Below are 15,416 nucleotides of genomic sequence, written 5' to 3'. Positions count from 1 at the left end.
ACTGGATTCTTCCAGTAGAAAATACAATCAATTAGACACTCAGCAGTATCAAAAAATATCAATCACTGGATCAAAGAACTCCAGAAGTAAAACCAAATTAAGGATCACACTAAAATTAGTAGTTAGCTTACTTTACTAAAGACAGGCAGCCTATAAAAGCTATGCAAACATCCTTTACACTGTCTGAACCAGAACTGTTAAATGATGAACTGTTAAATGAGCTATTATTTGTGTTCTCTTGTGATACAGACTTCCCCAAAAGCTACTTGATGCTGATGAATATCTAAATAAGTCATCACAAAAAAATCCGTGTAATTCCAAGACATATATTTCATGACAGAATTTTTATTTATAATATTTCTGTTAGGCTAAAGGATGCAGTCTATCAGAAAAACGAACACAAGGTGTTTCTAGAAATTTAAGATAATAAAAGAAGAAAGCCTGTTAATGGCATTGCATATCACACAGGAAGAGCCAGGCTCTGTACCTGTTCAGTGTCCTGCCCCTTCTCCATGTAATAGAGCTTGTAATTCTGGATTTCTCCATTGCCAGACAACGGCGTTTCCCAGGTGACAGTAACGGAGGTGGGTGAACTGGCGTATGCTCGGATATTGGGTGCTGGACCAGGAAGTTGAACTGAAATGTAAAAACATGAAACTTTGCTAGTCACCAAGCCTAACCATTAACATTCTCAGTAGCTAATTACTTTAGCGTCAACTTCACTATCAATTAACTCCAGGTAAAAGATGAGTATTTTCTCACATTTCAGCATTTCACATGGATTCACTGGGGGGTGTAAAGGTGGGACTAAATTTCTGAAAGATATCCTGCTCCCTGGGTCAGATTCCTTTTGTCCTGAATGATCCTAACAAATGACAGACTTTGCATTTCCTTGAAGTTTTCCTTTTTTTGTTTCTTTCAGTTAATGACAATTTAAAAGTATTCCTCATAGAACAGAAGGTTTTGAGATTTTAATGAGGAATGTATTATCAGTTCTTCTGAACTGTGAAAAAAATATTATAAAGCACACCAACTTGGAAAAAAATTTTGAAACTATGGTCTGCAAGTGCAACTTTTAAGAGTATCAACATATTCTGGGAAAGGTCATGGATAGGGAAAACAAAAACAAACAAACAAAATCGATCCCAAAGACAGGAAGACTCAAAACATCCACAGCTTACCCTCAGGCTGAGTTGCCACCTTCAGTGGTACTGAGCTCTCTCCAGGGCCATGCTTGTTCTGAGCCACAACCCGAAAGACATAAACCGTTTCTGGCATCAGGTTCTGGATCATCACTTGTGTCTCTCCAGGACGACTTGTATTTTCAACGCGTTCCCTTTAGGAAACAAAAAGGTTTGGGCACAGAAACAATCCCTGATTAGTAAGAGGGGTTTTGAGGGGTAAATAAAGGAGTAGTTGCTACGGAGATGTATCCTGTTTGAATGTATCTAATGTGTTAATGAGGTGGTTATTTATACTGCATTGACTACACAATAAAACAATTACATGCCAAAATTGCCGGTGACTAACAGCTTCTAATTTTATAACATCTTTGAAAAAAATATGCACTGAAGTAAAAGAATAAATTATACTTGACATCACAAAATTCTAAGTAGTTTCTTTGTTATTCTTGTAACAGCATTCAATAATTCATAGTGACAGTTTATCCCACTACTCTGAAGCCATAAGAAAAAATATTTAAGCAGCATATGTAGAGTCTGGCGAGATTTAAGACATTATTGTTAATATTGTGGAGCTGCTTTTTGTGTATTTTTCAAAGCAGCTGTTTTAATGTATTCTTCTACCTCCAAACTTTACTTAGTTCCTCCCTAATATTTAGATTTTTTTAAAAACATACACAGGCTCTGACTCGCATACACCCAGCTGTGGCATTTATGCCATTACCACACAAGTAGTGGAGTCAACAAAAGGCAGTGTCTGCCTGTGTCTCCGCTGCTCTCATTCAGGCTGACATGCCAGGAGAAGCCATCCCTCAGCAGCGGTTTACACTCATCCCTCAGCAGCCATCTCCGCTCGTACTGTGCTCCAGGCAGGTGAGAGGGCCTTCTGTCTGACCGTGGTGAAGATGCTCACCTCCAGCAACGCTGAGGAGGCAGCTCTGGGCTGCTGGACCCCCCCAGTTTATCTGCCAGCGCCTGAAGGAAGAGTGCGCTGGGTGGGAAGGAGCAGTTCTGTGAGGCTCAGGACAAAGGCTGATGTTTTGCACGCTGAAAGCCATAACCCAGTTGGGAGAATACACTTGTGTGGTGAGGCAGCCAGAAGGGTTATTGTCCTGTGTTTAGTGAACCCCCACTGCACCCCCCCCTCATGGGGAAACCTGCTGCCTCACCCTGGTGGAAGCACAGTCTTCAGCTGAACATAGTTCGGGAAACTTGATCGGTTCTTATCAAGCTCAGGATTGAGGGGAAGATTAAAAGATTAATCATCAACTAACTACAGCCTTTATTTCCAACACACTGCTGTTGCCATGTGAACTTTCACAGAGCTACGTTTGGGTAACAACATCTACATACTGTCCTTTGAAAAGAAGCTACCTAGTCCCTGTAAATACAAATAAAAGCTATTACAAAAGAAGAAATAAAAACCTTCCCCACTGAGAAAATAAAGGTAAAATGTGACTGCTCTGAATACAATTCTTTCCCTTTTGTCTGCTAGACTTTGTTTAGCTCTACAGTAGAGGGCAGACAATTCTCATCCTGATGATAAGCTGCTATTAAATCATTTTTAATGCAGAAGCCCAGGCAAAATTATTTCAGTCTCTCCTTTCCTACCTTCCAGCCATTATGCTTTAGCTTATATCATGGAAATATGATGCCAAAATCCTCATTTTTAATTTATTTATTTTAAAATCAACTGGTACAGTTGACTTAACGTAACTTGGTTGAAAACATATTGAAATCCCAGTTGATTTCTGCACTATTACACTGTACTTACAGAGGGAAACAATACACTTACTGTAACTAAAGATCTATTTAGACACATTTTCCAGAATATTCTCCTTCATGAAAGTTTAGCTAAAATGGCATTGCATGAACATCTTAATTTGTTTCAAATTTTTATTAATTTCCATTGTTTCATTGATTATTGACTGAGCAGTGTATTACAGCATATCTGAATTTAAAATATTTACAAAAGATTTTTCTTCTTTTAATGTTTATAAGGTATTTTTTGCATGAAAGAAGCTGACAATAAAGTGAGACACACACTGAAGAAACATCAGACTCACCACAGAATGAAACTGGGGGGACACAAAAAAAGATAAGTATTTTCCCTCACTAACTTTTCCAGTTAAAGCTAGTGCAAAATATTTGCTTGAAAAAGCATTTTCAAATGGATAGTTTCTTTTAAGATGTGTCTTAGATACAGTGATGGTATTTGAAAACCCAGAATAAGTGCCAACTGATTCATAGCTGTAGAATAACAGTTGTCTCCCATCAACATGGAAAATATATTGTATTTTCTGCCTCAAGTGTAAATTCACACATTGATTTTACCTAGAAATAAAAAATTAGCAAGCTAAGGTTATTATTTAAAATTACAAAAAAGTAAAAATTATTTTAATGGAACAACAACAGTTATCACAAAATAAATAGACACGTCAAAGTACTGCAATTTTCAGTAATGACTAGGAACTATGCCTTCCCTCACAATAGTTTCTTAAAAATATGTTGAGATTAATCTAATTAAGTGCTACATGAATCTCTCATTTATGTCCTTTCTTAGGGAGCCTTGAGCACCTTTTACGAGCTCTGATGTGTTTAGGTAGGCATAATAGGTTACAAAACAGATGGTCTATATGAATAACTATATTACCCTACAGAACATTATGACTAGTCTAACTCATTCCAGTTTAATCCCCAATTAAAGAGCTTTGTAAACTAGAGTTAAGGTTTAAAATAGCTATCAAGTACCTAAGGGAAAAAGCCTACAGTTCAAAACCAGAGACAAGTGTTAATCTGGAAATGTGAAGTTTAGAGTTTATATTTAAAAAACAGCCTTCATGGAATGAAAAAGAGAGTATAGTCTGTGCCAGCCATGTCAGCTGTAGAGCCTGGCAGTGAGCTCAGAGAGACATTTTGACAGTGTGATTACACACAATTAAACTCCATTTTCTGTGTGTGAAGCACACTATATTGAACCATGGGTTTAATATAATTTGAATATCTCACACATGTAATTTACCATCTTGTACCAGCAACATACTAGCTATTTCTTTTATTTTTGTCCAAGTCTTGAAAGTTTGGAGTTCTTCTGCCTGAGCGCTCATCTGAAGTTTCGTAGACTCAAACCTCCCTTTGCCCCGCCAACACATTTGGATTTTCATACCCTTTTCAGGGGAACTGTCTTCAATTCTGAATACCTAGTGCAAGGATGAAATAACTATGGAACTATACAATCTATAAGGAAGACAGTAATTTCTATCTGATCAGATTACTTCAGTTCTTCTAGAGGTGTGACAATAAAGCCACAAGACACCCACTTCATTCATATATAACTGCCTCGATAAAAGCCTCTCCGACATCATCAAGCCAACGCAAAGACATGCCACCAGCTGGTGACATTCTGCAGCCAGCGAAACAAGCTGCCTTCACAGCTGACTTCCATGCTTTAAAATGCTTCTCTTCCATGGATGGTTTCAGTTTCTCTGTTAAGAGTGACCTCCAAGCCTTACAGATCTTTCTTCTCTCTCACTTACTCCCCCTCAGCAGACACTACGTACTCACAAACCCAGCTTTAATCATTCACAAGTGATAAAAGCAACCACTACAACTTTGGCAGCAGTTGCATTTTTGCTGTAATTTCTTGTTTGCTGCTGCTTACAAATTTTCTGTAACATTCAACTTCGGGGCCAACATTTTTCTGCAAGCAGACATTGAGTTTAAAACATGAAATACATAATTTCTCTGGGGGCAGGGGCAGAAGGCACCTCTTGGCAGCTGAAGCAGTTGGTGGCATAAAGCCGACATGGAGCACAAGAAAAGACTTTCCTAGGAGCACCCCATGATTTTGGGGTGAAACCATGTTCCAGGCATCTTGCAGTCCTCTAAATAAGTTCAAAGGGCAAAGCTAAGGAACACCTCACCATGATTCTGTGTGTATCGCCTTTCACTGAACAGATAAAAATAAAAGCACCATAAATCAGCAGTGGTTGAGGCAGCTGATACCTCAGGAACCACACACCTCGTGTACTGCAAAGAGATTTAAGTGCTCCTACAACTCACAATATGAAAATGACTCTCTACAGCCCTTTAAAGATGGCTTAGAGATTTCAGAATATCTAGCTAACCTATTCCATGTTACATATATTTTTTTTTCATTTTTCACAAGCCTGATTTAAAAGGTAAATAAATCAAATACTAGTTTGATCACTGCTCAAATACAAGCAAGGAAGAGACAACACTTAGGTTACTAAAAGGATCCAGTAAATGCATGCAATGAAAATGGTACATGTAGGCAAAAATATAATAGTATGAGGAGATGGTACATATGCACTTAGAACTGCAGCAAAGATACAGGATCATGTATAATTCAAGGACTACAAAGCTATCATTTAAGCAGTGTTTTATAACACTGAGGAAGAAAGGAGTGTTGCACATCTAAACTTGACTTCAAAGTTTTCTGACTTCCAACTGCTTAGGTGTGTGTCACAAATATCTATTTTTTTATTCAACAAGCAACCAACGTTTCCACAAGGCTCACCAACTGGTCAAAAAGTACCATGTAACATCAAAATGGTAAACAGTTTTTTTGGTTGTTTTTTTTTTTTTTTTTTTTTTTTTGTGTGATACCAACTCTCTTTAGGAGGCCTAAGGAAAAAAACACTTCCAAAAAGCAAAGGAGCAGTAAAGTTGAGAAAACTGTATGTGCTAATAAAAAACTTTCAGAGGCTACTTTTAACCCTGATCCAGGAATGACACTTAAGCAAACAAAGATCTCATTGAAGTCAGTGAAACCACCTGCTTGCATATAATCACCAGCTTAAGTACTTTGCTGTGTAAACTTTCTATGGACTACATTAACTCAAGCCTGGAGGGTTGCTGTGCAAGAACTGGAAACAGCAGTTTTCTGCAGATTGTCCTGTGATTCCCTAATTTATTCACTGCAAATTATTAGATTCCTTTTACTCTTTGTTCTACACACGCTTTTGGCCCAAGAGGAATATTTTCTATATTTCTATAGTCTTGTATGTAGTGGAAGGAGATGCATTTTGTTCTCTCAAAAACATTACAGGGAGAAGCAGGAAGCCATCTCCAGCAAATTACTTTCTAAAAACCCAGCAGGTAGAGCAGTTAAACCAGGAATGTGAAGGTGGAGAGGCATGAAGCAAGAATGGCTGGCAAGATCCCACCTTTAATCCTGCCTCACTTAAAATATCTCCAGTATAGTAAGGAGAGTAAGGAAGTAGTAGAAAAAAAAACATTTGTGAGGCAAACAAAATTTTACTAATTGCCTCAATCATCATGAGACTGGACAAGATGTCTAATCCACAGAATTAAGAAAGAGTGGCAATTCACTGTAAGTGGTAGTGCATTTTATATTCTCTTCAAATTACCTTCTTAACTTTGAGTCTCATGCTCCAGTCAGTAAGTAGATAGATGATTTTCTCTTAAGTAATAAATCTCTTAATCAAGTTAATTTGCAATTAATTCACCATTGCTCAAAATGACTGTGAGCTTCAACTTCTTCAAACTTATCACAATTTGACACTGTAATTCTGAGCAGCAGACCCCATCAGGAAGAAAACCAGGTAGATTGAACTAAATAATTGGAGGAACAGGTCCAACTCACAAATGCCTCACACTGATGAATTTTCTACTTACAGGGATTACTAAGAGAGAATGAACATTTAACCAACACCTACCACACAGTTCTCTCTATAATCAGACTATATTTACAGCATTTTAAAGCATGAAGAGACTGCTCACTCCCAATAGCACACTGGAGGATGTTTCTGTGCCTGCTGTGGATGGTATTTATAGCAGTGTCAGTGTTCCTGAAGAGGTGTTACAGTCTATGCTTGCTCTCAGCTTCTAAGCAGTCTGCTAAAAGCAGGTAGCAACTGTTTGCAGTCAATCAAAAACATGCACAAGCACTACCCAGAAGAATACATATGCAGCAATGAAGCAAATAAAAATGCACTTTCTCTAATCAGGGTGCAGGAGGGAAGGGAACACACCCCCTCAGACTCCGCAGCCTGTAAGATTTGGAGCATTAAAGATTTTCTAAGCAAAGCTAGCAGGTGGAAGAGTCATGAAAGAGCACACCCCATTTTACACGTTGAGATCTTTACCTGTTTATACCCTCCTTGGTATAGAAGATTGAATAGGTGAGGTTGTCTCCTTGAGGGTCTGATACAGGTGTCCGCCATGTCAGTCTGATGAAGCGAGTGGAGACAAGGGTGGCCACGACATCCCGCGGGGCTGAAGGCAATGGTCCTGTTGTAGCTGGTGCTAGATGGTCATTAGTGGCACTGGTCAGTGAAGTGGGAGGTAATGTTGGGATGGCAACATCTTGTCATGTGCAAACATTGGGGAATATGAAGGGCAAACATCACCACGGTTTAAAAAAAGAAAACAGAAAAAAAACACAAAAGAAATAAACAAAACCACGATGGGAAACAAAAGAAAATGAACACACACAAAAAAGGCCATTAAACTGAAGGCTGACATGCAGGCAAAGGTACTACTGAAAACTAATGGGAAATATTAAGGGACACATCACTGTCGTGCAAGCAGACCAAATCTCCATTGTAATGGAAGTGGCAAGGGAAAGGGAAGGGTGAAAACTGAGGATAAAATATGACCTCCTAAGAGGACATACCAGCAGTAAACAATATTTTCATTTCTTTGTGAACCAGATGTACCAAACATTTACCAATAAAAAAACCGATTTGTATAACTTAATCAAGAATACATCCAGACCAAAATTTCTACTTTATTTCATTAACATGCAGAATTAACTTCTACTATTCTCAATCATAAAAAAATAAAAAGATAGATGAATACATAAAATTCATTTAAGAAGTGCAAACTCATCCATGTAGTGCAATTAAACACTGAAGTCAATTCACATGGTAACTGCTTTCTGAACTGGTTGGTTTCTACTACTGCCAATGGTAAGATGTGGTGACACACTTGGTATGGCAGTGGAAATATAGACTTCTTCCTAACTTTCACTAAGGTCACTGTTTTCTTTCCATCGATGCTTTTCCTCCCTCTCATAACATATATTACATCATTGCACATAGATACCAACAAGCATAACCAACTCTTGCTTCATATTATACGAAGACTTTACAAAATTTTTTGTGGTAAGTCATGTACGTCTTCCTGTATTACTACTTTAAAGCTAGGATAAATCTCTGGGATTATTGTATTAAAAGGTTGGCAAGTTAACAGCACAAGCTGTAACGTACAAATAGCTGTTCTTCAAATCCTATTAAAGCAATCCATCCAGTAAATCTAACAGTAATATTCTGAGCAGCTGGACCCCAATTACCACAGAGAATTCCAGGAAGCACAATTAGTAACAAAACCCTAAAGCTCAGGATACTCTGAATTTTTCTGGATTCTTAACTATTTACCAGGCTTAAGTCACCCGATGACATTTTCCACATGGGAATCCATGCTGCAAAACCCATTTATTCACTTGTTAATTATGGAAACTAACTAAAAAGGCTCAGATTTTCCCCAGAAAGAAGTTCAGGACTAGTACAGCTTCTGTTGAGAGCTGCAGCATCTCCACCCAACCAGAATATGTGGATTTGAATCTCAATAGACAAGGAGAAAACTGCACACAAAAAGCCTAAACCAGAAAATCTTATCTGACCAACCAAACCTTCAGGCAGACACACTGAGAACATCTCAGATGCACTGGTACGTCTATCATCAACAACGACCTGATTCTAAATTCTAAAAAAACCTTTTCAACCAAAGCATCATCTCACACACAGGTCTCAAATTGGCAGAACTCTCATTTTGTCACTTCTATTTCTTAGGCAACTATTGACAAGGGTGGGAGACCAAACCATTTGCTTTTATCAGAACTGCACAATAATAAAATTACGTGGCTAGAACTAAGAGACACTTCATGGTTTCACACGAAACACTGTACACAACACCACAAAGACAAGGGTGTACTTCTTGGGACCAACGACCACCACAACGACACTGGCATTGGCTTCCCTCCCTCCCCACGTGCCGCTGTGCCTGTTACCACCCCATCGCAGCTTCCACCTTTCTTGAAGCTCTCATTCATGTTTTATCTCCTCTCTCAGATACTGCCCATCTTGTCCACTGGGAAAGCTTCACACCCCCAACAAGTACTGGTGTAAATACAATCCCCATTTCAATTACATGTTTCTTCTTGCTTTCACGCTAAATCAAAACCTTTTAGTTCAATACCTATATCTTTACAGGACTCTGCAAGACTCTGAGAGCCTGGAACATACATATTTTGGTATTGAAGACACAGATCACAGAAAGCCATGTACTCAGAAATATCTTCTTAATTATCCTTCCTACACTGTAACAGCTACAGATCACAATTAAGTGTTCTTCAGCACCCCCCTCCCGATCAATAGACTAGACCATTAATTTCACATTCATTGCAAAATCTAAACTATTTTTATGTTCCCATAATTAGATTTCTTACAAAAATGTACCATGTTTTAGCTCTTCTTCCGGACTCAGACAGGGCCCCTATGCCCCCAAGGATAACTCAGTGATTGCAGACTACTCAGTACAGCATATTTCATTACACAGCTTCACCTCTTGCTCGATGGTACAGTACAATATGCCAAGGAGGAACAGCAGCATCTTGGAGCACAAAAGGTTCCAGCTAAAGTTATCAGCACTTACAGATACCGCTATAACCTTAGTCCAACCTACAACACCACCATTTCTCAAAGCAGTGAACACCCAAGTGTGTTGTGGACAATTTGACCTAGCAGGAGAGATGCTCTCCCTACATTTGCTATTCATAAATAAGGAAATTTTGTTCAGAGGCTTGATAGTTGTACATTCTTAGCTGAAATGACCCTCATATGGCAGAATTTAAGATTCTGAGGAAACTGAGGAAGACATTTGGCATAATCAAGACACTGAACTACAGAAGAAACTTGAGCATGGTCACAGGACACATGCAATCCCACAGACAGCTGCCCTTACGGGGAGTTGGGAGCAGGACAGCTTGCTGATCTTCAGGGACAAACTGCTCACAACCCTAGAACAATCCATTTTCCTACATGCAAGAAAACAAATGGGCATGGCAAGAAGGCAGCTTGGCCCAACGGGGAATTCCTGGCCTGGCTTAAGTGCAGAAAGTGTAAAGGAAGCAAGACCAGAGACTAAAATGTGTAAACAAAAGAAATAGAGAAACACCATCCAGTCATGCAGAGGTGGAACCAGGAATTCCAGGTCTGGATTGCACACATGGGTGGTGTGGGGAGCTGGCTGGCCCAGCAGGCTCCCAGCATCATGGTCAGTGGGGTGAAGACTAACCTGTAGCCCAGGTAATGAGTGGCGTTACCCAGGGCTTGACACTGGGACAGAGAGGGTTTTGTATCTTCACCAGTGACCTGGATGACAGGACAGAGAGCATCCGTAGAGGGTTTGCAGGTTATATTGGAATGGGAGGAGCAGCAGATGCGCTGGTAGAGAGAGGGACCTGACAGGCTGGAGAAAGGGGGCTGGTGGGAACCTCTAAAGTTCAACACTGACAAGTGAGGAGCCCTGCAGCGGGGTCAGGAGATCCTCCCACCTACTATCATCTCTCTTCTCCTAAATGACAAGAGTGCCAATTCAGTGTCACATTTATGGCCCTGGATACATCAGTCAGGCTTATCCCACGTTTAAATTTGAGCCCATGTTAATAGTGTCCTTGGACTGGAGACTTACTCACTGCACCTATCTTTACTCCTTCCACATCATGTTGCCACTGTGGAACAAGGTACGATGCTCTGCTAAAACCTCCTTGGTGCCTGCAGTTTTCAGCATCTTTCCCAGAGTGCCTGCTTGACTGACTCCCATTTTATTTCAAATTTCACTTTACACTTCAATTGAATATTTTTCTCTTGCAGAGATCTTTAATTTCCTACCCTTGTATTAGCTAATTACATTACTAATATTATTTAAAACCATGAAACAGTTTGAGGAATAATCTGTAGGGATGCTGTTATAAAAACAAGATTGTGTTTTACAGCTGCAGTAGCCAAATGCTTTCTGAAGTAGCATCTTCTGAACCATTTTGATAAACTTTTCGACTGATTGCTTCACACAGTTATTTAAACTGCTTAACATAGGAAGCACTTCCATCTTTTAAAAGAAAGTTAAAAACTTCATATCCAGTATAACAGGCAGTTGCTACATCAACACAGAAATTCCATATAACCACCATTTCAGTTGTTAATTTTAACTCTAGGAAGATTGCAGGAGATTAATTTATACTGTATGAACTTAGAAAGAACAAAACTCCAAAGAACAGTATGAAACTGCCATTCTCCAGTAGAGCAGTTGTCTTTTTAAAGCTGGCATAACTATTCAAACTAGAAATGCCAGCCATGTATTTTCCACTACTTTATATTAATACGTTGGTTTCTTACATGTCTTGGTAATATTGTCGGGTGATCAGCTTCAAATTACATGCTCTTGACACAAAGGATGCATTTTGCCTATCTTTAAAAATCATTCTATTAAATTAAAATACAAATTTAATTAAAAGACAAATATTTTCTAAATAATTAAATTGAAACAAAATGCTGCAATTTCTCTAAGGAAAATTATTCCTGATAAATTTTTAAAATTCATCTGCTTAATCTAAAACACATCTCACATACTTATGTATTTGTCTTCCTATATAATGGAAAAGATCCATCTTTTACTTAAGTGATCTGCACACACTGCTTGAAGAACCTGCAGGTCTCAAGATGAAGAGTCTGGGAGAGCTGCCAAGATTTCCTAGATTAACAGAAACCCAGTTTTATCCTTGTGCAAGACTCAAATCCAGAAATATTTCTTCTGACAGCATTATAGGTAGATCGGTCAAACACAACAAAAAACTAGTGGTGTCTGAAAAAATAAACTGTGAACAAAATAAAAGCACAAAGGACTTGTAAATTGTACAAGTAAGGTAAGCAATGAATAGGCAAGAAAACTCACCCACTGAAAGCTGCAATTAAATACCAGCTTGGTAGCAATTTGGTACTGTTGATAGCTGTGGAACGCATTTAGAAGACTAGGTTATTTCCTTTCCTCCTTTTCCCCCCACCCTTACTCAGAATGCCTTGAGTGCCATTACAAACTGATTTGTACACAGCCATGTGAGCAGAATGCTCAGTAGTGCCGAGCTGTGTTAATGAGTAATTACACTAAAATTAGTTTTAATGCCAATAAGGGAGCAGCTTTATTACTTCAAGCTTTTAAGCATGGTCTAACAAGTAACATGCAAAACAAGTCTCTTCTTCCTAACATACATTTAATCACTTTTTTAAAAGTAACTATGCTCTGGAATATTCTTTGCAGGCCTATTCCTACGCAGTTTCACATTAACCTAAGTTAAAAAAAATTTAAAAAGCAAATTCAGCAAGTGACACGTTAAGAACATGGAAAAAGAATGATGCTGTTGCATGCCAAATATATATACAACAGATTTATCTTTTCAACCACTGCTGATATATCAGTTTTTCTGAGATTATGTTTTTCTAAGGGATCAAGAATAAGTCTTTGCTCAATGTGGCATCACACAAAGGCTGTACAGTTTTGTATAGAATGTTGTCTTGAATAGTATTTGACAGAAATCCAGCAAAACAGACGACATAAAACAAATCACTCCCTAAACAGTGGTTCGTTCCACTGCAGTCAGAGGCTGAGAGGGGGAGACCTAAGTTAAACAAATGTTGCTGAGAAAACAAACTAAAACTATTGCAATACAATTTCAATTCTGGATCAATAGACAATGAAAGTCGGTTGATTTATTTGTCTGCATCTAACGAAGTTAAAAGCTAATGAAAATAAGCTAGAAAAAAAGCAAAATATTTCAAGCAGTCCTTTTTCTGCTTCGCACAGTAATTTTTCTAATGCTTATGTAGTAACCTGGGCAACAGAACGATGTCTAAACTACTAAATAAATACAGATAATGTTCCACTACTGAAATCCAGACATTGCAGGACATCGAGCAATTCACCAACAGCAGGGCAGAAAAAGGAGACAGTAGGATTTTCTTAACTTTCCACTAGAAATTATTTCTATGAACAGTACATATACGGGATTCCAACAGGTTGCGTTGTGTGTATGTGCTGCCACACCAAGACTTCCAGCTTAGACAACCCTAGCACAAATCCCACTGATGCAGTGTAAGAGAAGATTCCTCCTCTGTCTCCCTACAGATCCATGTTTTGCAAACTGTATGGTTCCCAGCTCGCTTTGTTGTGCAGAATGAAGATGTGGGGACGTGCATCTGGATTGCTAACTGCTTGTCCCTTCTGTTGAGCTGCTTTTTCTGAGGGTTTCTTCTGAGCAGGCATCACCTATTGCAGCTATTTTATCAAAGTGTTCTGGGGAGCACACAAATACCCATAAAGAGCTGGACTCAAACAAACAAATAACCAGCAGTAACTTCTAGAACTCAAATCCTTCATCAGCAAAAGCACAGTATTTTAATTTTACCAACATTAGGCTGGTTAAGTCTTAAGAGGCAAAAGCTACGAGCATCTATCAGTATGCTACACTAATGTGGTATCCAGCTTTTAATCATGTACAAAAAATTACCCCCACTGCTATTAGCGTAATTCACAGCAGCACAATAACAAACAATTTGAACGTGTGTCTGTGGTGCTATTCTATTATCATCATTTCAGGATGCTGATATGATCTTTTAAAAACAACTCTGCCAAACATGCCACACCTGAAAACTAGTAATTGAAATGCTCTACTTGTTAGCTAATTATTAGAAATATTTTCCACATTGTCCAGTCCCTCCAGTTTAGATTTCCTCCTTCCTCTCTTTTTCTTCCTGTGGCACATTATTGGCATATTCATGGCTTCCTCCCGCTTCGGGCAATAACATTCCAATTATACCATTGGATATACTACACAAAGGAAAGGTGGAATAGGAACGTTATCTGCTTCAGCTTTGCTGCTGTTATCTGAATGACCTGGGACAGGTCCAATTCCCTTGGCTACCTCATATGTATAATGAGTATGCCACTGCTACAACCTACCTCATGAAGGTAATACTGAAATTTATGAAATTTAGACACATAAAGACTTTAAGAACTAGTTAGTGGCCATTTTCTTGGCCATATTTAACTGCTCACAAAGTCAGTTACAGTGCCTGCCAAATGAGAGCGACAGGGATTTCTGACCCATGTTTGAGGCCACATCTACATCGGAAGGCAGTAGGAGAGGCACCAGAGAGTGAACCAGCTGCTTTGAGAAGCCAGCACCCACACTGTATGGACTTTGTAGGTTTCACTTTGGATTAGCTCTTACCCTGAACACCCAACAGGGACCAGAGTGCATCTTCCAGTTCCATTTCATTCCAAAGACATTGAGATCCAAGATTACTCTGAGATGTAATTCAGTGGGTGAGGAGCCGGCATGGATGGGAAGTTTCATGAGTGCTCTCCTTATGGAAATGAAAACTTTCAGGTAGATGCACCCTCAGAGGACACAGGTAATGCAGCAAGTGGAGAACATGACAGACCTGGCCAACAGGAATCAGTTATGGGGACAACTGAAAATCTGTGGCATCAGAAAGTAGTTAATATATACTATTCCAGAAGAAAATAAAGCCCTCTTTGTAAGGACCTCAGAGTGGATTTTATAGCTTTTAAATGTAAATAAATCTTTGATTTCATCAACAAAGACCTACTACAACTAAAAATAGCCAATTACTCTTTTGCCAAAAAGCATGTTGGAAAAAACATGGACATTCAGATCTCTATAAACACCTTTAATATTTTAACTGTATAAGAAAAAATTACCCCAGGGGTACCTATAGGTTTATTTTTTACTTAGGTTATTCAGATAAAACTGTTTACTTGATAAATAATATTTTTCACGCAAATTGCTGTTTAACTGATTCCAGAAAGGTAATCAAGACTTTCAAACATTTTGCTTTTACCTAATTCACTGTTTTCCTAAATTTAAGCCTTGGTATATAGCACTCCTTCTGCTTTGGAACAGGAGGATTCAACTTTGATCAGGATTAAGAAGCTGTGATACTTCAAAGGGTCATAGTCAAAACCCATTGATTTTCTTCTGTACACTTTTCCTCATAGCATTCAAAAAATACAGCAGTAACTGGCTGCAACACAGTAAGTATGAAATAATAAAATGAGTAAATCAATGCTATACAACTATCTTTTAAAATTTTGCTTTCTCTCCTATTCCCC

At 38.6% G+C, this 15,416-nt stretch overlaps 1 protein-coding gene across 1 annotated transcript in view; it reads right to left on the bottom strand.

Moving 5' to 3' along the window:
• Positions 1-15,416, bottom strand: part of NEO1 (neogenin 1) — a 147,300-nt gene that overhangs the window by 43,896 nt on the left and 87,988 nt on the right. Inside the window, exons 8-10 of the mRNA XM_026856000.1 lie at positions 7,313-7,532; positions 1,182-1,336; positions 488-636 (exon numbers count right to left, since the gene is read on the bottom strand). Of these exons, the coding sequence (XP_026711801.1) occupies positions 488-636; positions 1,182-1,336; positions 7,313-7,532 (524 nt within the window). The remainder of the gene's footprint in view (positions 1-487; positions 637-1,181; positions 1,337-7,312; positions 7,533-15,416) is intronic.

The sequence above is a fragment of the Athene cunicularia genome (genome assembly GCF_003259725.1).
Source record: "Athene cunicularia isolate RWA chromosome 10 unlocalized genomic scaffold, athCun1 chr10_part1, whole genome shotgun sequence".
Classification (NCBI taxonomy): Eukaryota; Metazoa; Chordata; class Aves; order Strigiformes; family Strigidae; genus Athene; species Athene cunicularia.
Note: the sequence above shows the minus strand (reverse complement) of the source record. Positions and strands in the feature narration are given on the sequence as shown.